At 41.2% G+C, this 26,172-nt stretch overlaps 1 protein-coding gene across 1 annotated transcript in view; it reads left to right on the top strand.

Annotated features, from left to right (window-relative positions):
• The first annotated feature begins 438 nt into the window (after positions 1-438).
• FREM3 (FRAS1 related extracellular matrix 3) overlaps positions 439-26,172 on the top strand; it is a 118,447-nt gene continuing 92,713 nt past the window's right edge. The window contains 18 exon segments of the mRNA XM_003417532.3: positions 439-566; positions 861-1,934; positions 1,936-2,062; positions 2,064-2,241; positions 2,244-2,477; positions 2,480-2,956; positions 2,959-3,273; positions 3,276-3,599; positions 3,602-3,647; positions 3,649-3,869; positions 3,872-4,144; positions 4,147-4,975; positions 4,977-5,425; positions 5,428-5,508; positions 5,511-5,624; positions 5,627-5,887; positions 5,890-6,111; positions 7,508-7,597. Coding sequence (XP_003417580.2) covers positions 439-566; positions 861-1,934; positions 1,936-2,062; positions 2,064-2,241; positions 2,244-2,477; positions 2,480-2,956; positions 2,959-3,273; positions 3,276-3,599; positions 3,602-3,647; positions 3,649-3,869; positions 3,872-4,144; positions 4,147-4,975; positions 4,977-5,425; positions 5,428-5,508; positions 5,511-5,624; positions 5,627-5,887; positions 5,890-6,111; positions 7,508-7,597 — 5,443 coding nt within the window.

Here is a 26,172-nt window from a genome sequence, read left to right as displayed (position 1 = left end):
TCCTCTGTTACTGTTGCACTTCACCTCCTCCCGTTTGGTCACTATGCATTTTTCTCTAAAGAAAGTAATTAGAAAACAGCATGTCTAATAAACTCAGGAGAGTCACTGTTGAGCAGGTATGAAAACCACAGCCTAAGCAAATGGAAGAAAGCCGACCTACATGCCAGATTGTGGTATGTGACACTCACGGACTACTAACAGATTAAAAACTGTTCAAGATCACGAACCCGGATGCTAATCGTGTTTCCTAAACGCCGAGCAAAAGAAAAAATGTCAGGGTTGTTTTGGAAGCACCGAATTAAAAGCTCTGAGATAAGCTGCTTCATCAGACAGCCAGCCAGAAAATCCTATTTTGCAGAATTGCTCCCACTGGCCTTCTTTCGTGTCCAAAGTGAGACTTAATTTTCCGCAGAGCAGGCATTGTTGTCAGCAGTAAGGATGAGAAATGGTATCTCCCGCTATCAGAAACACCATTCCCTAGAGGAACGGACTACGGAAGCGCAGTGTCTCACGCGCGCGCGCAGAAGCGGCCCTGGCACAAGCGCCATCTGTCTCCCAGCCTTGAGGTACGATCCTTTTGAGGCCCTGGGAGGGGACAGTATCCAGACACTCTAATCAGAGGGAGGCAGCCCAGGACTGCACTGAAGTCAGCCACTCCTCGGCGCGAGAGAGTCTGTGAGGTAGCCCGCGCAAAGGCACAGAGGTGAGGAGGCGCGAACTAGGTTTCTGGGTGTTGGGGCGTTATCTGTGCAGTCTCCGGTTCCAGCAGAGGAGAAAACGCCGGACCCGGGTGGGGTAGAGAGTGGACAGACGTCCTTCCTCTCTCTTTCCTCCAATGCTTTTACCTGCTACAGCTGAAGGGTCCGCGCGTCGCTCCGACTGGAGAGCAGCCACCACCTAAACCGCCACTTGCCGCTGAGCGAGCCACCTTTTGGGTTGGGCAGCCTCCGGCAACCCAGCTCCAGAATGTCATCCCTGGCCAGGGCTGAGGTTTCGCAGCGCCCGGCGAGGACACACCGGCAGCTTGTCGTGGCTCTCGCCTGCCTGCTCCTGAGCTGCCCTGCGCTACAGGGACAGGTACCTCCGCCTGGGACCGAGCCCCATCCGGCGCTCTACCTTCCAGGAGCCCCAGGATCACTTGGTCGCAGCATCCCCGAAGGCTCCGGTGTCCTGATCGCCAACCCCGGGCTCCGGGTGCGGGTGGGGAGTTCGCTTTGGCTCGATCCGCTCTGGGACCTGGTGATTCTGGTACAGCCTGAGGACAAGCGAGAAGTGACGGTGCTGGATGCCCTGCCGCTGCAACAGGGCTCACTGTCCCCAGGCCACTTTTCCTGCGCCTTTGGGCCCCACCAGATCCAGTATACTCACTTTGGCAACCCAGCACACGCCCTAGTGCCGCTGCAGCTGCGCTACGACGCCCTGGCTCACTCGCTGGTGCTGCCCTTCACGCTGGTGGTGGACGTTGTCTTCTCCCGGCTGGAGCTGATGACGCGCAACAGGCCTTTGGCGGTGGAGAAGCTGCAGGGCTGGAGCCACGCCATTGACAGAAGAGTGCTGGACTTCGCCTCCCCGGAGTCGGGAGCCGCGGTCTCTCGCAGGTACCGGCTCACCCCTCTTCCACTGGAGGGCGGCCCACTGCCCAAGTATGGGAGCTTGGTAGACGCAGTGGGGACTCCTCTCCCCAGGGCCAGGGGCATAGACTGTGAGACTTTCATCAGGGCTGGTGTGCGCTACTAGCACACGGTAACCACCCCCTCACTCAACTGGGACTATGCGCCCATTATGGCAGAGCTGCTAGGGCCAGAGGATCCAGGCACTGGGTCAGTGGAGGTGCTGTCCTAGGATTATTTCCAGGTGCTGGTGAGGATCCGCCAGGGAATCAAGTACACAGCGCCCGGGCCCACCTTCCTGGCCACAATGATGATGGAGGTTGATCACCTTAACAGCCCAAACGCCTGACGCCCTGGCCCCTGAGGACATAGCGTCAGACCCTGATGACCTGGTTTTCAGCCTTTTTAATGCCCCCACAGTCTGGCCAGAGTACCTGGATCAGCAGGGGTAGGTACCTGGTCAGCACAGACAATCCCCTGGGCCTTCCAGTCTTCTCCTTCCCTCAGCTAGAACTGTGGGAGCTGAAACTTGCGTATCAGCCCCCTACAGAGGATTTGGATGAGGAGTTCCTCTTACAGCTGAAGCTGGAGGTGATGGATGGAGATGGTGCCACCTCAGAGCCCTTTGCCTTACCGTGGTAGTGAACCCTATAAACACCCTGGCCCCAGTGGCAACCCATAACAGGGGACTACTGCTTTTTGAAGGCCAGTCAAGGCCCTTGACTAGCACCCACAGCCTGCAAATAAGTGACAAGGATAAGCCAGAAGAGGTCAAAGTGGCTGCTGTCAGGGGCTTAAGACATGGGCAGGTGGTGCTTGGGGCACCTGCCGGGTGCAACCATTTCACGCCAATGGGCCTGGCAGCAGGGCAGTAGTGTACCTGCACAATGGCAGCGACACCCACAGTGATAACATCATCTTCCGAATGGAGGATGGGCACCACCAGGTGAAATTCCTCTTCCCCCTCACCATTATACCTGTTGATGATGAGCCACCAGTAGTCATTGCCAACACAGAACTATCACTAACTGAAGGGCAGGTGGTCCAGATCTCCCCCTTTGTCCTGAGTGCTACAGATATTGACTCTGAGGACTCCACCATCAGCTTTGTGCTGGAGAATCAGTTTAAAGAGGGAGAAGAGGGAGGAAGAGTTTGGGAGCCGGTCCCTGGTTCTTCCCACTCAAGCCAGCACCTGGTGGAGATGCTGCTGTGGCAGGCTGACCCACCTCTGTCTCCCATAGATGAAGAGTGGCCTTATGTGGAAAAGAAAGGACTTTATGAGAAGGTGGTGATGGAATGGCTACAGCGAGATATAACGGAAGGGAGACTCTTCTATAGATATCTTGGACTCCACTATCTGTAGTGACTCACCTGACTTCCCATGTGCAAGATGATGATGACCCACTCTATCTATCTAACCAGCACTTTTTCACTATCAGGTTTCAGCCAGTAGACGTGCTGAGTCCAGAGCTGTATCCTGGAACTATTCTAGAAATGAATGTGCAAGAATACCAACTCACTCACTTGCAGAAGAAATTCCTCCGATACATTGACTAAGACTCAGATGATCAGAACCCGCAGTATACCCTACTGACACCTCCAACTGATGCAAATGAGAATCACCAAGTCCCAGTTGGAGAAATTGTGCTCACTGATGTACCAGACACACCCAGGCCCAGGTAAATCACCAAAAAGTTGCCTACCAGCCTCCCCAGACAAAGCCAGATATTGCACTCTGGGTTGTACAATTCACCTACCAGGTGGAGGATGCTGCAGGCAATCGTTTACCAGGAACATTCATGTTATTCCTGTAGCCTTTGAACAGCCAGCCTCAACGAGTCACTAACGGAGGCTTTATTGCCTCGGAGGGAGGCAGCTTTATCCTCAGCAGTAATGAGCTGGATGTTACAGACCCTGACATAGGTGATGACCAGATCATCTCCATGTTAATCTGGGATCCCCAACATGGACACTTGCAGTACTTGAAAAACTTACGGTCCCAGGAGACTCTTTTATGCAAGCTGATATTATTAATGGAAGTCTCTCATCAGCACGGCAGAGACCAGACTACTAATGATACCTTTCAGCTAGAGGTAAGTGACAGGGTATACCATGTACCCATTACTGTCCAGATTTCTGTGCATCCCACTGCTGATGAGAGTTCTAGGATCTCTATAACAGGTAATCCATTACTGGATGTTTCCATAGATGTACCAGAGAATAGGGCCACTGAAATCACCATGGATATAATCCATGACAAAAGAAGGACACAAGTGACTAAATGCTGACTTTTATTTTAGAGGACAGCCCCAAACTGGGCACCATTCTGGTGAATGGTTTGCCAACAGAATGATTCACCCAAGAGGATCTCATTAGTGGGGCAGTAGCCTATACCCACACTGGAGGTGAAGTTGGCTTCCAAAAGCAGCATGATGCCTTCAACCTTACCCTCTGTAAGAATTCTTATCAACGGGTAGTGGGGAACAGCGTAGAGAAGAAGGTACAAGTACAAGTTACTGGGCTGCCTGTAGACAATGTGGCCCCCAGGTCTCAATGGGGGAGTCCTACATTGTCTATGAAGGTGGAAGGAGTCCCTTGACCTTGTAACATCTCAGCATTGAAGATGTGGACACTCCCCAAGATAAAATATTATGCACAATTACAGGCCAGTCAGCCTCCAGCTACCTGGAAAACAGTGCACCAGCTCCTGGCTCAGATGTGTCAAGGATGGGTAGCTCCATCAGTGCTTTCTCCATCAGATATGCCCAAGTGAGGCTTATCAACTATGTATAGAGTATTCACAAGAGGGTAGAGCCACAAGAAGATCAATTCAACTTTTATTGCTCTGATGGTATCAACTTCTCCCCCAATGTCTTCTTCCCTATAACCATCTTACCCACCTATGATGAACAGCCTAAACTTTTCATCCTTGAGTTTGTGGTGTTAGAGGGAATGAGCCTGGTCATAGACACCCCACTGCTCAATGGAGCAGATGCTGACCTGCCACCAAATGAGCTTCACTTTCAACTCACAGCGCTCCTTTGGCATGGACGAATCATACAGCAGCTGGCCACAGGCAGCCATCCCATCTACAGCTTCTCCTTACAGGAGATCCAGAAGGCCTCCACCACTGTGTATGAATATGATGACTCAGAGACCACAAAGGACAGTTGTGAAGTCTGGCTGAGCAATGGCAAGCACATCACCCACAGGAAGGTACCCATCACAGTGATCCTGGTGGATGATGAACCTCCTCAACTGGCCATCAACAATGGGCTGAAAGTAGAGACTGGACACACTGAGGTCATCACAAACTGGGTCCTCAAGGCCACTGACCTTGACTTAGATGATAAAAGCCTCAGTTTTTTCTGGGCATCAAAAGGGGTTTCTATAGCAACTGAGAAAACCCAGAGGGGAAGTGAGGAACAACCTCGTTCTGGGAATGAACTTTACCCAGGATGAGATTGATCGAGTCCTCAAAAGTTACATCCACACAGGCCAAGAAGGAGTTCTAGACCTTATTAAGTTTGATGTGACTGATGGGGTTAACTCTTTGATAGATGGCTACTTCTATGTCACAATTGGCAGCTTAGATGGAATTTTTGCTGAGGTGGTGAGCAAAGGGATTCCCTTGAAGGAAGGTGGCAGAGTGACACTCACTACACATCTGCTTAGCACCAGTGACATCAACAGCCCCAATGAACAGCTTCGCTTTAGCATCACACAGGCTTCTCACCAAGGCCACTTGGAAAGCTCTGACCATCCAGGGGAATCCATTGCCTCTTTCACTCAGCTTCTATTGCCTGACAACAAATATTCTACATCCACACTTCAAATGATGAGATAAAGATGGACAACTTCAAGTTGCACATGACTGATGGACATAACACTGTGTTCAGAACTTCAGGATCTTCATCATGGATGTGGATAATAAGAAACCTGTCTTGACCATCCACAAGCTGGTACTGCAGAAAGGTGATAGCAAACCAATCACCCCTTTTGAGTTGACAGCTGAGCCCCAGATGATCTTCTACTCTTTACTATCATCCATGTCCCCATCCATGGTAGAATTTTGTATAATGGCAGTCATCCTGTTACCACCTTTACCAAACAGCACCTGAACAAGAACCTGATCAGCTACTGGATTGATGGCAGAGAGACCAATGAAAACAGTTTCTCCTTGATTGTGACAGATGGCAATCACACTGAGTTCTATGTCTTCCCTGATGCTGCCTTGGAGGCACGCAAACCACAGGTAATGAGGATCCAGATAAGCTCCCCGACAACAAGCTCCCCCAGATTATCGTTAACAGAGGTGCCCCAGCCTTAAAGCACCTTCATGCTGGACACATGGGCTTTTTGATTACCAATAAGTCTCTGAAGGCAGAGAATCAGGATACATTTCACAAGCTCCTGAAATATAAAGTGACCAGAGGACCAGAGCATGGTTTCACTGTCAACACCAGACTTGGAAAGGAGAGCATGCAAATGTTTACACAAGGTTAGTACTTATTTCCCCTTGCCACTGTTCCTCTCCTTGAGTATATCAGTTTTCTGCGTAAAATTGTACTGACCTGAGACCATATGCAGAAAGATTTGGATTCTAATGAAATACTGTAATGCCTAATAATAAAAAAAAGCAACAAGTCCATTTGTTTAGCTCTTTCAGCAGAACGGTCACTTCACAAGAACCCACGGGTATTTAATAAGGCTATAGTTATGCCTTAAAACTGTAAAACATGGGCAGATTCTGCTCCTGAAACATAAATTAAGGCTACATGTTGATAATTTGGGTTTGAATTTTAATTTTAAGAATGACATATCTAAGAATCATTTGCATAGTTTATTAGTAAAGCTGGATTTTTTTTAAGATGTCTGGTACCCAGATTTGGAAATAAATTATACTATAAACATTTGTATTGTACTATATAAATGTAATTTCTGCCTCTATAAAAAAGCATAGAACTAACATTGCATGAATGTGTAGGGGGTATGTTTTAAAGACCACTTTCTTTATAGATGATGTTGCTATTAATTTTGAATGAGAGATGAAGGAAAAGGTCCCTCTGATTTCCCAGGTGATGTGACACAGACGTGTGTCTTTTGGTTGCTCTTTAGGTAGTCTTCCAACTTCTTTATGTAGCATTACAGAAGTGATGAGAAGAGATGTATGGAGTTTCCAACATATGATACATTTATACCTAGATGCAATCTCAGAGTAAAGCGACCTTATGAAGAAGATTTTAAAAATAGTTTGGTTACATTTTCAGAGGCACTACATTGTGCAGGTGAGAATTTTTGTTCTTAAAGCAAATGAAATCATATATGGTTTGATAAGGACTGTTCTTATACATAAAAAAAAAAAAATCCCCCAAAACCAATTGTCTTTAAAATAGTAGTAATTAGCAATATAAAAACATAGTTATAGACACGAGTGAAAAATTCTTTAAAATCCAAGAGAATGGGCAATTGAAAAATCAAGATTTTGGTCTCCTTTTCTTTTTTCTTAGAAGGCAGCAGTTATTTTTCTTTCAATTCAACTCAGCAGGTAGTTGAGTACCTACCATATTCCAAGCTCTATACTTGTGCAAAAGAATTAAAACTAGATAGACTTAGCTCTCCACAGAGTGACAGACGATGTAGCCATGCGTAACTAGAATGCCCTTCTCAGTGGGTGTCATCCCAGGGATCACACACACAGTAGAACTGTAATATATTTTTTAACTGAATTTCTATTTTTGCCGTTTTACTATAAGAAAAAGTTAAACTCATGTTCACTTAGTTGTGGTTTTAAATTTTATTTATTGGAGTGTTTCCGTGTCCTATTAAAAGATTGAAGTTCTTGACGTATTAATTCTGTTATGCTAATATGACTTGGTGTGATGCTCTTTTTGTAACTGATATTAATGAGATGAGAATCTGCTACATCTTAAAAGAGGGCAGCAATGCAACACAGGACACTTTCTACTTCTCTGTTGAGGACAATGGTAAGACAATATTGAAACTTTATACAGATTTTTTGCTAATTAAAATCCATATGAAATTAAATTCCATATGAAATTAAATTAATATCATAAATTACCAATAAATGAATTCTTTTTTTAAACTTATGGTCCTATGCCAAATGATCCTTGACAAGTACCTTTTCAGGAAGAGAAGCAACAAGGAACTTTAGTAATGTAGTACTTCAGTAATACATGAAGTATTTACCCAACCTAGATTATATGTGACATCTTATAGGCAAGTATAACCCAACTGAATGTAGAGACCATCTCAAGAATAGATCTGACATGTTGAATGCTAATGACCAAAGATCAGATGCGTTGTGGAATGACAATAAGGACATCATACATGAAGAAAGCAAAAAGTCATCAAAAAGACAGGAAAGAAAGAAAAGACCAAAATAAATGTTAGAAGAGACTCTGAAACTTGCTCTTGAACATGGAATAGCTAAAGCAAAAGGAAAAAATGATGAAGTAAAAGAGCTGAAAGGAAGATTTCAAAGGGCAGCTCAAGGAAACAAAAAAAAGTATTTTAATGAAATGTGCAATGACACAAATTTGGAAAACCAAACAGGAAGAACACACTCAGCATTTCTCAAGCTGAAAGAATTGAAGAAAAAAAACAAGCCTCAAGTTGCAATACTGAAGGGTTCTACAGGGAAAATATTGAAAGACGCAGGAAGCATCAAAAGAAGATGGAAGGAATACACAGAATCACTGTGCCAAAAACAATTGGTTGACATTCAACCATTTCAGGAGGCAGAATATGATCAGGAACCCATGGCACTGAAGGAAGAAGTCCAAGCTCTAATGAAGGCATTGGGAAAAAACAAGTCTCCAGGAATTGACAGAATACCAGTTACCAGTTAAGATGTTTCAACAAAGGGATGCAGCTCTGGAAGTGCTCACTCATCTATGCCAAGAAATTTGGAAGACAGCTACCTGGCCAACCTACTGGAAGAGACCCATATTTATGCCTATTTCCAATAAAGGTGATCCCACCGAATGCAGAAATTATTAAACAATATCTTTACTATCACACACAAGTAAAATTTTGTTGAAGATATTCAAAAGTGGCTGCAACAGTACATCAACAAGGAACTGCCAGAAATTCAAACCAGACTCAGAAGAGGACATGGAATGAGGGATATCACTGCTGATTTCAGATGAACCTTGGCTGAAAGCAGAGAATACCAGGAATATGTTTACTAGTGTTTTATTGGCTATGCAAAAGCATTTAACTGTGTGGATCATAACAAATTATGGATAACATTGCAAAGAAGGGGAATTCCAGAACACTTAATTGTGCTCATGCTGAACTTGTACATAGACCAAGAGGCATTCATTTGAACAGAACAAGGGGATACAGTGTGGTTTAAAATCAGGAAAGATGTGTGTCAGGACTGTATCCTTTCACCATACTTAGTCAATCTGCATGATGAGCAAATAATCCCGTGAAGAAGAACATGGCATCAGGATTGCAGGAAGACTCACTAACAACCTACAATATGCAGATGATTCAACCTTGCTTGCTGAAAGCAAAGAGGACTTGAAGCACTTACTGATGAAGATCACAGACCACAGGCTTCAGTATGGATTACACCTCAACATGAAGAAAACAAAAAATTCTCACAACTGGACCAATAAGCAACATCATGATAAATGGAGAAAATATTGTAGTTGTCAAGGATTTTGTTTTACTTGGATCAGCAGCCAACACCCATGGAAGTAGCAGTCAAGAAACCATTGGAAAAATCTGCTGCAAAAGACCTCTTTATAGTGTTCAAAAGCAAAGATGTCACTTTGAGGACTCAGGTGTACCTGACCCAAGCTCTGATATTTTCAATCACCTCGTATGCATGCAAAAGCTGGACAATGAACAGCGAAGACAGAAGAAGAATTGATGTCTTCGAATTATGGTGTTGGTGAAGAAGGTTGACTATACCTTGGACTACCAGAAGAACAAACAAATCTGTCTTGGAAGAAGAACAGCCAGAATGCTCCTTAGAAGTGAGGACAGTGAGACTTCATCTCATGTACTTTGGGCATGTTTTCAGGAGAGACCAGTCTCTGGAGAAGGACGTCATGCTTGCTAAAGTAGAAGGTCGGCAAAAAAGAGGAAGACCCTCAAGGAGATGGATTGATGCAGTGGTGGCAACAATGGGCTCAAGCATAGCAACAATTGTAAGGATGGTGCAGGACTGGGCAGTGTTTCATTCTGTTGTACATAGTGTCGCTGTGAGTCAGAACTGACTCAACCACCTAACAACAATGTAGGCAAGTGAGTCTTCCCTTCAGGGGGTTTCTGACACTCTAGCTGGTGGTTTCTATCATTCTGACACAAACCAGAAAATCCACCTTTCAATTTTGTTAGTGGTGTTTTTACCTCCAGAATGGAATTTTAGGGGCTTCCATGATCTTAGAATTGCAGTCTTCTTGAATGGAGTGAAAAATATATTGACTGGCGTAAAGGAAGAGAAAACTTGCCAAAAAAACCTACCTTTTTATGAAAAAAAAGATCTTTCTTTCTTTTTTTTTCATATCAGTGTATTATGTCTTCAAAGTAGCAAAATGAGCAGCAACTAGTTAATAAAAAGTATATTCTTTCCCCAGCTAGGGATATGCCGATTATGTGGTCAAGGGAAAATCATTTTTGCAGTATGACAGAATAATAGCAGAAATTATATTTACGGGCTTCTTGCCACTCAGTAATCTCTTTCAGTATAAATCATTACTCATTCTCAGTGAGTAGCATGCGTTTTATGCCTAAATTGTGTGTAATCAGCCAAGGATATATTTATTACAAAGTGGGCCTCTGTTAGAGGCCATCTGGTATACTGGGTTAGGATCCCAACTTGCCTACTGTGACCTTGAGCAAATTATTTATCTGCCCTGTGATTCAATTTCCTCATGTATGTAATGCTGGTATTCATACCCATCACAAAGTGTTGCTAAGAGGAGTAAGTAAAATAATTCATGTAAAACCCTTGGCACACAGTAGGTGCTCGTTAAATGTTAGTTACCCTCTTCCCATCTACTGACACTAACTCAGGTGGAAACCACTGATCTCTGCCCCACATCGTCTCACTTAAAGTTTAGAAACAGATCATTTCTCCCTTTCCCAGGTTCTCGAAAATCCAAGTTATTCAGAAGACGAATTCACCCCTTCTAAACTGATTCACTAAAGTAAAGCTAATGTAAGATTTGAATATTTTATGGCAAATATTTTCCTTTCTGTTATTGAGAAGAAGGATACCCTGGAAAAAACACACAACTGATTCTGACACTTTGCTTTCTGGCCAACATTAGAAATGGGAACCAAGGTCGTGATGAAAAATTATGTTAATTTTAGGTAGACACTTTTTTTTTAAGTGCTTTCTGTGGACAAGGTACTGCTTTATATACATTGACTTTTGATCCTCACTACAAAATAAGAGGGGGTGGTGGTGTTTCAGTGGTAGAATTCTCGCTTTTGATGCAGGAGACTGTTCGATTCCCAGCCAGCGCGCCTCATGCGCAGCCACCACGCATCTATCAGTGGAGGTCTGCGTGTGGCTCTGATGCTGAACAGGTTTCAGTGGAGCTTCCTGACTAAGACAAACTAAGAAGAAGGTCTGGCAACCTACCTCTGACAATCAGCCTATTAAAACCCTGTGGATCACAATGGTCTAGTTCATAACCAGTCATGAAGATGGTGCAGAACCAGGCAGCATTTCCTTTCTTTGTGCATGAGATGGCCATGATTCAGGGGTTGCCATGAATCGAGTCAGTGTAAATTGGGGGTTAACTCTAACAACAGCTAACAACAGCAAAATAAGAGATAAATGATATGATGTCCATTTTATGATCCACAAGACACCAGGGTTTAATAACTTGCCCAAAGTCATACAGATAATAAGCAGATGAACTGGAATCAAATCCAGGTTTTGAAAATTCCAAGACCAGGATCTCAATCAGCTTCCCAAAGCTACGCCACCTCTTTTTTGGGAAGCTGAAACCATGGAGAGATGTCAGAGAGCAGGACAAAGGCTTCACTTTCCAACCTGACAAAGAAACACTTTGTAAGTTACAGTGCTAAGAAAGATCAAGCACAGACTCGAAAACATTTGAGGCCACATTTGTTCATAGTTGGATCTTAAAACATGTATGTATATCCATAAACTAATTAAATATTTTGTTGTTGTGTGCCACTGAGTCAATTCCAACTCATAGTGACCCTCTACTAGAGAATAGAACTGCTTCATAGGGTTTACTAGGCTATAACCTTTACGGGAACAGATCACCAGGTCTTTTCTCCCACAGAGTAGCCAGTGGGTTCGAACCACCAACCTTTAGGTTTGCAGCTGAGCACTTAAGAATTGCGCCACCAAACCCATTGCCATTGAGTCGATTCTGACTCATAGCAACCCTATAGGACAGAGTAAAACTGCCCTATAGGGTTTCCAAGGAGCAGCTAGTGGAGTCAAACTGCCAACCTTTTGGTTAGCAGCTGAGTTCTTAACCACTGTGTCACAAGAGCTCCACTGGTTGTGCCGCTAGCACTTCTTAATTAAATATTTAGGCGTTCATTTCTTCAAAGGATTTTTTATTGCCTTCTCAATGCCATGCGCAGTGCTAATACCCATGTCTGCCTGTGGTGAGCATTCTTGGAACAGCTTACGACTACTCATGACAACTCATTTTAAAAGTTTTTACATCTGAAACGTTCACATTCTTTGGATATCTTTGTAGTAGTCAGCTTAATTTTTTTCTTTCAAAACATCCCCTATTTAAAAAGACTGTCCAAATGGAATGTTTAATGAAAATTATAATTCGATTTATTAATATTTTTATTTCCTGACAGCATATAGCAGTAACAAAAGGTACTATTTCCAATTACAGTAAATGTTTTAGATGGACATAGTTTTAGGGGTCCATTTTTCACCACTTGGCTGGAGAAGAATTTGTTAATGTTGTTGTTGTCATTTGTGGTCCCAACATTCAAACCATTAAGAGAAGATTATGCCCTCCTTCCAGAACTGAACATCGGGCAAACACTACAGGTGAGCTCATGGGTCTTAAATGTGGAAGCAGTGGCCAGATGCCCTTAGAGCTACAATTTTTTAGACTCCAAGATTAATACCAAAAAACTCCTGTTCACAGGCTCTGGAGCCAGGCTACCTGCATTCAAATCCCATTTCCACCCTTAGAAGTTGTGTGTCTTTGAGAACCTGCCTGTGCCTCAGTTTTCTCCTCTCTGAAATGTAGGCAATTATAGCAGGTACCTCATAGGATTGTTATGAGGGTTGTATTGGTTTCCTAGGGCTGCTGTAACAAATTGCCGCACATTTAGTGCCTTAAAACAACACAAATGTTTTACAGTTCAGCAAGTTTGAAGTCCAAAATGGTGCTTACTGGGCTAAAATCAAGATGTTGGTTGTGCTGTCTTCCTTTGTGAGGCTCTGGGGAAGAATCCATTTCCTTGCCCTCTCCAGCTTCTAGAGGCCATCTTCTTTTCTTGGCTCATGGCCTCCTACCTCCATTTTTCTTCCTCAAGTCTTTCTTATACTTCACTACTATGACACTCACTTTCCTCCTTACTTCCTTCACTTGTAAGAATCCATGTGATTACGTTGGACTCACTCAAATTATCCAGGATAATCTCCACATCTCAAAATCCTTAACGTAATTGTAACTGCACAGTCTCTTTTGTCTTGTAAAGTAGCATATTCACAGGTTCCAGGAATTAGGATCTGGGCATCTTTGGGGGGTTATTATTCTGCCTGCCACAGGGTTGAAATAATTAACATACAACAGCACTTAGAAGCCTGCCTGGCACATAGTCAACATTCAATAAACACTATTACCATTAGAATAATAAAGTGGAATACCAAATTTTTTTGTTTGTTATTTTTTCTGGTTAAAAGGCAGTTTAATGATATATTCTGCCAAAGCTTGAACTAGATCATTTGATAATACAGGATCACTTTTAAACTATTAAGAGTAAATTCTTTCATTCAGGTATTGCTTGGAACCCTTGGTTTCTCCCCTCTTTCGTGCTTCTCACTTCTAAATTGATTTCTTATTAGATGTCCACCAAGTGGGCAAGAGAAAAAGAAGTACCTCAAATTCACTGTTCAATTCTGTTTTAATTATATAGTGCTGCTGTAACAGAAATATCACAAGTGGATGGCTTTAACAAATGGAAGCTTATTCTCTCACAGTCTAGGAGTCTAGAAGACCAAATTCAGGGTGCCAACTCCAGGTGAAGGCTTTCTCTCTCTGTCAGCTCTGAGAGAAGGACCCTGTCATCAATATTCCCCTGGTCAAGGAGCTTCTCAGTCCAGGGACCCTGGGTCCAAAGGATGTGCTATATTCTTGGCTGTCATTTCTTTGTGGTATGAGGTCCCCCTGTCTCTCTGCTTGCTTCTCTCTTAGAGATTCAAGATACAACCTGATCTTGTAGACTGAGTCCTGGCTCATTAACATAATCTCACCTCATTAACCTCACAGAGGTAGGATTTACAACACATAGGAAAATCACACCAGATGACAAAATGATGGACAATCACACAATACTGGGAATCAAGGCCTAGCCAAGTTGACAGATATTTTGGGGGATACAATTCAATCCACGACACGGTCTTTGAAGGTACACACTGAACTGCTGCACAAGGAAATATCTTTACCTATCCACATCTTGTTTTCTGTGTAAATTGTTTCTTTTTCTTATTTCTGTGCTGTAATTAAATGAAGTAACATATGCTAAAAATGTAATATGATGCCTTACATATAGGAATTTACCAATAAATATGAGTTCTCTTCTCTGCTTAGCTACAAACATAAATATACTCGTGTATACAGCTTAACCTACAATTTAAATTGAAATTTTTTACAATGTACCTGATTTGTATGATCCATCAATTTCTGCAGTTGAGTGATCTGGGCTAAGACTGTTTTCAGTGTAAGCATTACTCAGTCTACTTTTGTTACCCCTGAGGGCACGAAGGCCCTCCACACTCAATGGGTCCTTGTCTTTCTCTTGTAAGAACACACAGAGGAGACAATTTTGGGTTCAGCCCTAACAGGTTTATTTGTGACAAGTAAAAGGAGTCAGTGGGGGCTCATGCCACTCCAAAAGACTGACACAAAAAGGAAAGCAAGGCTAGCGCTTATATGTGTTCAATGGAGTCAATAGGGTAATGAATATTTAGTGGGTTTCTTTCATGGAGCAGGTACTTCTCAGAATGGCAGTGCATACTAATTATGTTGTGTGTGCATCTGGAATCCAAGATGGAACCCACTGATATTCAAGATGGAGTCCTCCCGGCAGCCCTTGGCATCACCTATTACAGAATATAGCCCAGGCGCACTGATCTTCTGCACTACTTCTGCCCTCTTCGGTAGGCCAAGGAAGGTCAAACAGTGATCACACTTTGTTCTGCACATGCGGAGCCTGTAAAAGGGGGCAGGGACTAGAAAAACACTAAGGAAGAGCAGTAATTCACTGGTTGTTCTAACCTTATTTCATGTCGACAGGATATGGTTCCCGTTTACCCAACTTCTAGGTGGTAATCTTTTAACAGCTCTTTTATTCCGCCAGCACAGTTAACCATATTTGTCTCACTTTTAACAGTGGTGGTAAAACTTCATTATGCTCAAGATTATCATGAAAGCCATCAGAAGAAATGTGGATACGTTTTAGATTTCTAAAGCTCTGAACCGTACCAATTAAGCATACTGTCAGGTTCATTAGACTTCCCCTTCTTATACTCAGAAGTTTGAATTAAATTTGACATCTCTCTACAATACATACAATAATGAATGGGTATTTTCCACTTAACATATAAAAATATTACCTTAGTTTTAAACAGCACTAAACATTTCTACAGAGCATCCAGGTCATCCAAACAGTTAATGCACTTGGCTGGTGATTGAAAGGTTAGAGGTTCCAGTCAACCCAGAGGTGCCTTGGAAAAAAGGCCTGGTGATCTGCTTCTGAAAAATCAGCCATTAAAAACCCAGTGGAGTATAGCTCTATCCTGACACATATGGGTTCACCGTGAGTCGGAGTCAACTCTACAGCAATTATTTTTTGTTTTTGTTTTTATGATTTCTACAAAGTAATTTGCCAGTTTTTTTTTTCCTTTTAACCCTTACCACAGTCTGTGAGGTAGGAGCTATTGCACCAAATTTTAAGATGAAATTGGCTTGAGGAATTAAAATGATCCGTACAAAGTCATTCCAAGGAACTAAACCTCTTCTGCTTTCTAATGCACCACATCGAATAGCTAGATTGGTATGAGACCGTTTTGATATTGTGATATACTATAGACATTTAACTTTGTTCTTAAGACTGCAAACAGATTGTTCTCTTATTCTCTTATTACTGTTCAGTGTTTAAAGCCAATTTGACTAATGTTATGAATTTTTGATATTTGACCTGAAACTTGCCTGAGGATTCCTAAAAGTACAAATTTTCTGTTGAGGTGAGGTGTCTTTTTCAAATGAGGTATGGAAATAAAGCAATAAGAAATAAACAGATTTTCTCTAGGAGAATGAGAGAACTAATCATAAAATCAGTGAGTTTGCCCATGCAGTTAAAGTTAATATACACTTATTTAGAACCTTAAACTGTCTGGAACACATCTGAAAATTAAGAAGCAATTTTCACGCTTGAATCAAAAGAGCTCTTATCTGAAGTCTCCTTACTCTTCTTTCCCAAACAATGCTAATTTTAGTTCATATTAAATTAATTTTAATTTAGCTTATATCAAAACAGTATGAGTTAAAAGCAAAGACGGACAGAATGCTCAACATATTTCTATAGCTCCTTATAGTAAAGCAGAAGACTGAACTGTAGCAAAAATATAAACATTCTATGGTCTTTAAGAATGATGTAATGATAAATTTATATTCTTCGACATGTAAAGAGATTCACAATCTGTTGTGAAATAAAGAAAGCTGGGTGGAAAACAGTATTAAGGATGTGAAGTATATATATACATATGTATGCATAGAAAACGCCTGAAGTATATATAGCAAGATGTTAAAATGGTTTATAATGGCAATGATGGATTATACATTGCTTTTATTTGTTTTAATTTCTCTTTGCATTTTCTTTTGTAAATACTTCATAAGGAGCACTATATTACTAGAAAAAAGCAATTTCCATTTAAGAAAATAAAACACTTGAATACATCACAAGTTTGGATCAATAATATTGAATAATATGACTAACCAAGTTATTCTGGTTTACAGATAATTAAAAAATGTTGCTTCTTAAGCAGGAGAGCAATGGGATGCAGACCCCAAGTTCTCGTAAATAGACCAGACTTAGTGGTCTGACTGAGACTAGAAGGACACTGGTGGTTATGGCCCCCAGACCTTCTGTTGGCCCAGGACAGGAGCCATTCCCAAACCCAACTCTTCAGACAGGGATTGGAGTGGACAATGGGTTGGAGAGGGATGCTGGTGAGGAGTGAGCTTCTTGGATCAGGTGGACACTTGAGACTATGTTGGCATCTCCTCCCTGGAGGGGAGATGAGAGGGGGTTAGCAGCTGGCAAAACGGACACGAAAAGAGAGAGTGGAGGGAGGGAGTGGGTAGTCTCATTAGGGGGAGGGCAATTGGGAGTATGTAGCAAGGTGTGTGTAAGTTTTTGTGTGAGAGACTGACTTGATTTGTAAACTTTCACTTAAAGCACGATAAAATTTTTTTTTTAAAAGTATTCCCTTTAATAATGTAATGGGTTCAAAACTATAAGCAAAGGAGAATCAATGTGGATTCTTCTAAGAGAGGAAGGAATCAACAATTATACTTATTGACAACTCTTTCTTTCATGAGTCCTTCCTGGTGTGTACTCTTATTCTTTGACAAATATTGACTAAAAATGAATTATAAGCACGTGGACAAGTTATACATGGGCAGGTCCCTAGATAACAGAGCAGATCATTAGAGAGACAGATGATACTCACCAACCATGCTCCCAGGCTCAGTAGAGCCAGCCTGTAAAATGGAGGAAATAGTCACAGATGGTTGTGTTTATTAATCCTAAGCAAAATTTTATATAACCCACACTCTTCTATGAGATATGTTGGATAATCTTCCCCAGTGTTACTTGTGATTTCATCTGATTTTTTCATTTTGGTTATATGCTGAAAACCATTGATTCTTTATAGAAAGATGGGAAAAGTATTTCCCATTTAACTTTTGGAGTCTCTGGGTGGTGCAAATGGTTGACACACATGGCTGCTAACCAAAAGGTTGGAGTTTCAAGTCCTCCCATGAGCACCCCAGAAGAAAGGCCTGGTGGTCTCCTTCCAAAAGATCCCATGGAACATAGTTCTACTTTGACACATATGGAGTCACCATAATGCCAACTGACTTTTTTTTTTTTTTAGCTTTTGATCACCTTAGGATTTTATCCAAAGAGACTTAGCCATGCTTTCTCTTTTTATTATGGAGGCTAGATTTTGAGTTCAACTGTTGTTGCAGGAAATTTTTTGCTACAAATTATCAGTTGCCATCCAGTCGATTCCGATTCATGGCGACCTCATGTGTTACAGAGTAGAAATGTGCTCCATAAAGTTTTCTTGGCTGTTATCTTTTACGGAAGCAGCCCATTAGGCCTTTCTCCTGTGGTGCTGCTTAGTGAGTTCAAACCACCAACCTTTAGGTTAGCAACCAATAACAAACCACTTGTGCCACCCAGGGACCTTCGCTACAAATTAATTACTTTAAAAAGGGCAACACCTTTTCACAACATCTTTTTAGAAGTAGATTCAGTGGATAGGAGAATGGTAAATTTGGGAGTCTCTGGGTGGTACAAATGGTTAACACACATGAAAAAAGGTCAACAGTTCAAATCTACCAGGCGTTCCTTGGAAACTCTATGGGGCAGTTCTGCTCTGTCCTATAAGGTTGCTATGAGTTGGAATCAACTTGACAGCGATGGGTTTTATATCCATATCTATATATGTATCTATATCCATAGCAATAGATGGAGACCTGCTGGCTCAGTGGTTAAGAGTCTGGCTACTAATCAAAATTAGCACCACCATTGGTGGTTTCTGGCCACCCCTCAGAAACCCTGTGGGGCAGTTCTACTCCATCCTATACGGTTGCTATGAGTAGGAATTGACTCGATGGCAACAGATTTGGTTTTTTGGTTTTTATAGCAACAGACAATTATAAACTAGCACAAATCTTCTCTGCCTTACTCACCTTATTCCTTTTCAACAGCTACATAGTATTTTACCTCATGGCTATCTTGTAGCTTAATTGTAGTCATTCCCCCCTCTCATTTACAATGCTGCCATACAGGACTGCCTTTGTGAACCCATATTTTTCTTAGCATTGGAAATGCTGATTTGACATGGATACTTAAGTGTTCAAAACATTCTAACATCTTTACTAAATGGCATAGTTGCTTCAGACAAAGAAGTGTTTTTTCATAGGAGGATGCCAAGACAAAGGTGTGGTTAAGGCAGAAAATGTCAGAGCGGTATGTTCCAAGGTTAACTATTAATCCTTAGAGGTAAAAAGTATGAACAAAGAAACAGACAACAAAGGGTTTCTTGCTAGTAGATGCTCTGAGAAACTCCTCACATTGTAAGCTGTGTCAGTGGTGGTTCACGCTCCCCTGACTCTTTGGGTGGTTAAAGGTCTGGGGGAGCCTCTGTTGCTATCGTTAGTCACCGATTCCAACTCATGATGACCTCCATTGTTACAGAGCAGAACTGCTCCATAGGATTTTCTCGGTTATAATCTTAATGGGAGCAGATCACCAGGCCTTTCTTCCACAGTATCCAAGGGGGTATTTGAACCACCAACCTTTAGTTAGCAGTCGAGTGCAAACTGTTTGTGCCACCTAGGGACCTCGAAGGAGCCTCTACCTCTGGGGTTTAGAGGCTTGTCATGCTGTGCCGGTAAGGAGGGTCTTATAGAATCAAGTTAGTGAACTGCCTCAAGATGGACTGTTCCTCTGACAACACGTCTGTATTAGTCTCCTACGGCTGCTGTAACAAATTACCATACAGTGGATGGCTTAAAATAGCAGAAATTCATTGTCTCACAGTTGCAGAGTCAAGAAGTCCCAATTCAGGGCAGCAGCAGGACCCTGCTTTCTCCAGAGTCTCTCTCTAGGAAGGATCATTCCTGTCTCTTCCAGTTCTAACAGGCCCAGGTGTTCCCTGGGCTATATGTGGAGTATCACTCCAATCTCTGCCTTCACCTTCACATGGCTGTCTTCCCTCTGTGTCTGTTCTCTTTTTGTTGGGACAGCAGTTATATTGAATTAGGGCTGACCCTACTGCAGTATAACCTCATGTTAACTAATTACATCTGAAAGACCTTATTTCCAAATAAGGTCTCATTTACAGGTACGTTTTTTTTCTTAGAGACTAGAACTTCAACATATCTTTTTTGGCAAGCACAATACGACTCATAACAGTATCAAAACTAATTATGCTAATTTCTAGCTTGCTAATCAGTGGAGTTATGAGCATTACATGTACAGACAATGAGACAGGGGAAGATCATCCAGTTATATTTCACATGGAAAAGTTGGGTGTCACCTCAACAGTTCATGAAGTAGTCTACATTGATGCTGGGTGCTTAACTGTTGAAACTCATTCAGATCGTAGGATCAAAGTGGCTTTTACACCTTCTAATTTTAGATAATACCCGTACCTGTTTTGTATAATGTATGCTTGCCTACATTTGAGAAAGATAGTTGCATTTTCCATGTATTTACAACAATTAGAATTCTTTACATCTAGTTTTCATGTAGAAAATTAAGTGGGATTTAAGGTAAATGTTCTTCATATTTGAGGCAAAGGCGAGATGATTTCCAGATAGTTTTCTGTTCCCTATTTTATTCTGCTAGTGCTGAAATATTCTTAACGTTTTTCCTCATGTTTTAAAAAATAGAAATAATACATGCACACGATGGAACAAATGCAAACCATACAGAACAGAATAAAATAGAAGCCAAAGTTTCCTTTTCTGCCCTCATTCCTTGTCCGATTCTAGAGAAACTCAAAAACTGTATCTACATAAGCAAACAGATAGATAGATAGATATAGATATACAGATACACATTTATTTTTAACACACACCTTACTCTGCCTGTAGCTATACTAAAAACCAAATCTGTTGCCATTGAGTTAATTCCAACTCATAGCAACCCTATAGGACAGAGTAGAACTGCCCCATATATCTTTCATTAATTTTTTAAAGTCATAGAAGTCTAAGAGATAGCAGAAAAATTTAGATTTTGTTTACTTATTGTCTAAGTTTTTAATCTTTATGTAAGAGGGAACTGTTTAGAATTTAGCTTTGCCTGTGTATAGTTTTGGCTAAGTAAAGAAGAGAAGATAATATGGCTAATTAAATTAATATAGACAATCAAATATAATAATGACATGATAATGATTATCATCTATGTTGGAATTTAAATGCCTCCCTGACAGTTGCCTAGTGCCTGACAAATAAAACTCAAAACCCGTTGCCATTGAGTAAATTCTGACTCAGGTAGTAGGTACTCAAATCGTATTTATTGAATAAGAGGACACGACACATCCAGTCAAATTAATGAAACAATTACCAAATTCATTTTGTGATTTGAAGGACTGAACGTTTAGTATGGTTTTGATTTAACAAATTGTGGATGATTTGAAGATGGTTTTTTTTTTTAATAAAAATTAAATAAACTATTGTGGGGTATAGGAAACCCAGGCGCTCCTTGGAAACTCTATGGGGGCAGTTCTACTCTGTCCGTAGCATCGCTATGAGTTGGAATCAACTCGACGGCAGTGGGTTTGGTTTTTGGCTTTTTTTGCTGTGGGGTATAAGATCTACAAAAAAAATAGCCTCAGAGAAAATAGCTTTTTTCTATTTATCTTTGAGTATTTGCATGTAAACGTTTTTGCTCATATTTTTTTCACGTAAAATAAAGCCTGGGTTTATTTTCTCACTGTAGTTTTTTTTAACCATGCAATTCCATGTGTGAAAATGGAAGGCCAGCTGGAGCATGCAAAAGGAAGTTCTGGTGGAAGAAATAAGTACACTTCAGAAACATGATTCATGGAAGGAGAAAACACTTTTCGAAAGAAGAAAATATTACTAAATGATATTCTTTGAATATTCTCAGCTAGTGAATCGATACCTACTTGGAGAGGAGGCCATTTGAATCACATTATTGTGCACCACTGCCTCTCATTTTCCAGTTGCTAAATATCCTGGTTACTGCATACTTCAATTTAAGAAACATTTCATTGCTTGAAAAAGTCAAAGCTGTTTTTTCTTTCATTATGTAAGCAGGCTTTTAAATAGTCCCTTCAAGGATGAATTTAAAATAACACTTTACGACCCAGGATTAAGTTCTAAATTCCAAGCACACACACACACACACACACACACGTGCCTCGTAAACAGATGACAATAAAAAGCACATGTGTATATACATATTCACATGCATATGAGCATAGGAGCTATATATGTGCACATACAGCTCTCTAAAGAGAAAAAAGTTTTTGATTTAATTGGAATGGTTATTTAATGGATCTGTCTTGATAATGAGAGAAAATACTTCAGTTTCAAACTCAGGCTCAGCACTTATTGAGCACCTATCTCATCCCAGGTGTTGTGCTAGACGTTTGAGCGCACATTGTTTTTTTGTTAGCTGCTATGGAGGTTGCCCTGACGCACGGTGACGCCACACACAAAGGATCACCATTGTGATCCATAGGGTTTTCGCTGGCTAATTTTTTAGAAATAGGCTGTCAGGATTTTCTTCTCAGTCCGCAAGCTCTGTTGAAATCTGTTCAGCATCACAGCAGCATGCAAGTGACCACTGACAGGTGGCTGGTGGCTGCTCCTGAGGTCCACTGGCCAGGAATCACACCCGGGTCTCCGGCATGGAAGGCAAAAAATCTACCCCCAATACAAGCACACATTAAAAAAAAAAAAAATTTTTTTTCTCTCATTTAATCTCCACAACACCATCATGAGACAAGTGTGATCCCACTTCATAGACAAGGAAATTAAGTATTGAAAGGATTGAATGAAATGGTTAATGTTATTAGTGCTCAAACATTCTAGGGGTCATGTGGAGGGGTACAAAAATCTCGAAATCCTTCCGAAATTAGGTCAATATTAAAACTACACTTAAATGTGTTAATCTATACTTTAGTTCAAAAATTACATGTCTCTCTGGAATGTAGAAGCCATATAATTTACAGCAAAAATTACAGGCAAACACTGTATGGTGATGTTTACATAGGGTGCGTGCTTGAAGACAAATCCTTTAGGGAGAGGTGAGCAAGTATCACAAATGACCGAATCATTCCAATGTCACTTTTAGAAACCAGAAATCACTGTTTCAACACAAATTAGATGACTTACCTGTAGTCGTGATTGTCTACAGTCACTGAACATGATATTTTAATAGAGAAATTACCTTCGGATGGCCATCTGATCGAGCTTCAGATGTGTTGGGGCTGCATAGCATTTTGCTTATCACTATCAGGACACACATACACTGGGTTGTCTCCATGTATGATAATTATTTGGGCTTTTAAAGATTTATTTGCAATAACTAGAGTAAATACACATATATCCTTCTGCACACGTTCTCTCAGCCTACATGTATGCAAAACACATGTAAGAAGCACAGAGTCATCATCAAACCCTGGCCTCATCGGCAGGAGGCTGTATACTAAAATGTGCAAAACATGCATGGTGCTTAACCTGGTCAGGTTTTGAGAGGCTCCTGCTGTAGCAAATAGTTCAAAACTGGAAAGTCAGGAGCAATGTGATTTCAGAAGTTTCAGGCCAACTTTAAGGGTGAAGGATGGTTAACTTTTTCAGGAGCCGCCAGGCAGTTTTCCACAGTGACTGTACCATTTTACAGCCCCACTAGCAGTAGATGAGGTTTCCGATTTCTCCATATCCTCACCTACACCTGGTTTTTTGTTGTTGTTGTTGTTTGTTTTTTCTGTTTGCCATCTTTGTGGGCATGAAGTGATATCTCATTGTGATTTTGGTTTGCATTTCCCTAATAACTAAAATAAACAGATACATGTACACCAGTGTTCATTGCAGCACTATTCGCAGTAGCCAAAAGATGGAAAGAGCCTAAACAGTCCATCAACATGTGAGTGGATAAACAAAATGTGGTACATACATACAATGGAATGCTACTCCACCACGAAGAGATAGGAAGCCATGATACATGCTCCAACGTAGATGAACTTTGAAAAGATTATGCTGAGTAAAGTCAGCCACAAAAGGACAAATATTGTGTGATCTTAATTATACGAAATATCTAGAATAAGCAAGTGTGTAGATACGAAAGTTTATTAATGGTTTCCAGGGGTAGGTGGGAGAAAGGGGAAAAGGGAGACTCATTGCTTAGAGGACACAGAGTTTATTAAGATTGAAGGAGAAATTTGGAAACAGATGGTGGTGATAGTTGTACAACATGATGAACACAATGCCACCGAACCGTACGGTGAAGAATGGTGAAATGACGAAAAGGTTTTGTTACATATATATTTACCGCAATTAAAAAAAGAAAAAAGAATTAGGGATGGACTTGATCAAGGATGGCAGTATCCTGTTAACTACGTTTGTTGTCAGAAACAGGGCATGCAAGTAGAATGTTACAGTTTTGCTTTTTGACAATTGTTTGAGAAAGGGACTACAGGAATGTATTGTTACCCAATGTGGCACAAGCAGAGATAGGCTTAAGGCCTCCAGAGAGTTGTGAGTGACGCCATCAGTATTCCAGTTCTTTCCTGTTACTATTTTCTCCTTTCTACTTCCACTTCTACCTTCTATTCTTGTTTTCTTTGTCATTGACTTTTTATTCCTGGCAGCCAAGATTGTAGAATTAGATCTGTTTGTCCATCATATACATGTTATTGCTCCCCTGGTTCTTGGTTCTCTTTCCACCCCTCCTATATACTCCACCTGTGACTTTATTTATATTACTTAATCCTACTTATGGCTTTGGAAACCCTGGTGGCGTAGTGGTTAAGTGTTACGGCTGCTAACCAAAGGGTCAGCAGTTAGAATCTGCCAGGCGCTCCTTGGAAACTCTACGGAACAGTTCTACTCTGTCCTACAGGGTTGCTATGAGTCGGAAGAGACTTGACGTCACTGGGTTTGGTTTGGTTTTGGTTCAATTATGGCTTATTTTCCATTCTGAAAAAAAAATTTTTTAAGAAATAAAAGATCTTTTGGTGTGTTTATTAAAAAGTGCTTCATAAAAAAAAAAATTCTATTTTCAAAGTAGCCTCTTTCCCATTTGCCATTGAGTTAATTCCTACTCATGGTGACCCTACATGGGTCAGAGTAGAACTGTGCTCCATAGGGTTTTCAATGGCTGGTTTTTTTTAAGTAGGCCATCCAGGCTTCTCTGGATGGACTCAAACTTCCAATCTTTCAGTTAGCAGCCAAGCACATTAAAAGTAGTCTCTATATTTTCTAATAAACAGCATTCATTATACCTGAACTTGCTGTTGTTAGTCACCTCTGACGCATGACAATCCCATGTACAATAGAACCAAACATTGTCCAGTCCTGCACCATTTTCATGATCATTGGTATGCTTGAGTCTACTGTTGCGGCCACTGTGTATTTTGAGTGCTTTTCAACCTAAGGAGCTCATCATCCCTCACTATGTCAGACAATATTCTATTGTGATCTATACAGTTTTCATTGGCTAGCTTTCAGAACTAGATCACCAGGCCTTTCTTCCTAGTCTGCCTTAGTCTAGAAGCTCTGCTAAAACCTGTCCACCATGGTGGCCCTGCTGGTATTTGAAATACCTATGGCATAGCTTCTAGTATCATAGCAACATGCAAGCCATCACGGTACAACAAACTGATAGATGGGCCATGGTTTATCCAGCTTAGTCACATGTAATAAATGTGCAGAGGAAGGTTTGCAATTAGTTATTTTTAGAATCAAAAATTCTCTGAAACAGAATGATTTGTTATGAATTTTACAATAAAAGGGCAACAACACCAGAAAACTATGCTAGAAAATAAAGTCTTACCAAAGAGAAGGAAATTGAATTCCATTTAAGACTGGCTATGTAAAATGTCTTATTCACACAATGAGTTTCAAGGAGCTAGACATCTATTTAATAACCAGAATAGGCACTAAGCCACACTCAGGGCAGGCGCTCTGTAGTGTTGGCAGTATTACAGCTGGAAGCATCCTGGCTCAGGAGGGCCAATTGAGTACTCAACTGACAAAGTTATGACAGGCTGAAAATGGCCTGTAGTCCCGGCATCCTATGTTGAAAGAAAGTGAAATATGCACCAGTTGGCAAAGAACTGGGAGAAAATAAAATGGATTTCTTGAGACAATGATTTTCTAACCTTTTTAAGTGATTGGATATAACTGCTGGAGTTGAATGATGATTTGGAGAAAGACTTAACAATAGATATATCATTTCCTTTTTAAAAACATAGTTTGATTTAATATGCAATGGTAACCTAATAAATGCTGCCCAGCATTAGCTTCTCAGTTGCTACACTTACTTATGCAGATGAATTAAAGGGAAC

The sequence above is a fragment of the Loxodonta africana genome, chromosome 13 (assembly GCF_030014295.1).
Source record: "Loxodonta africana isolate mLoxAfr1 chromosome 13, mLoxAfr1.hap2, whole genome shotgun sequence".
NCBI lineage: Eukaryota > Metazoa > Chordata > Mammalia > Proboscidea > Elephantidae > Loxodonta > Loxodonta africana.
The sequence above is the reverse complement of the archived record's forward strand: the minus strand, read 5'-3'. Positions and strand labels throughout refer to the sequence as shown.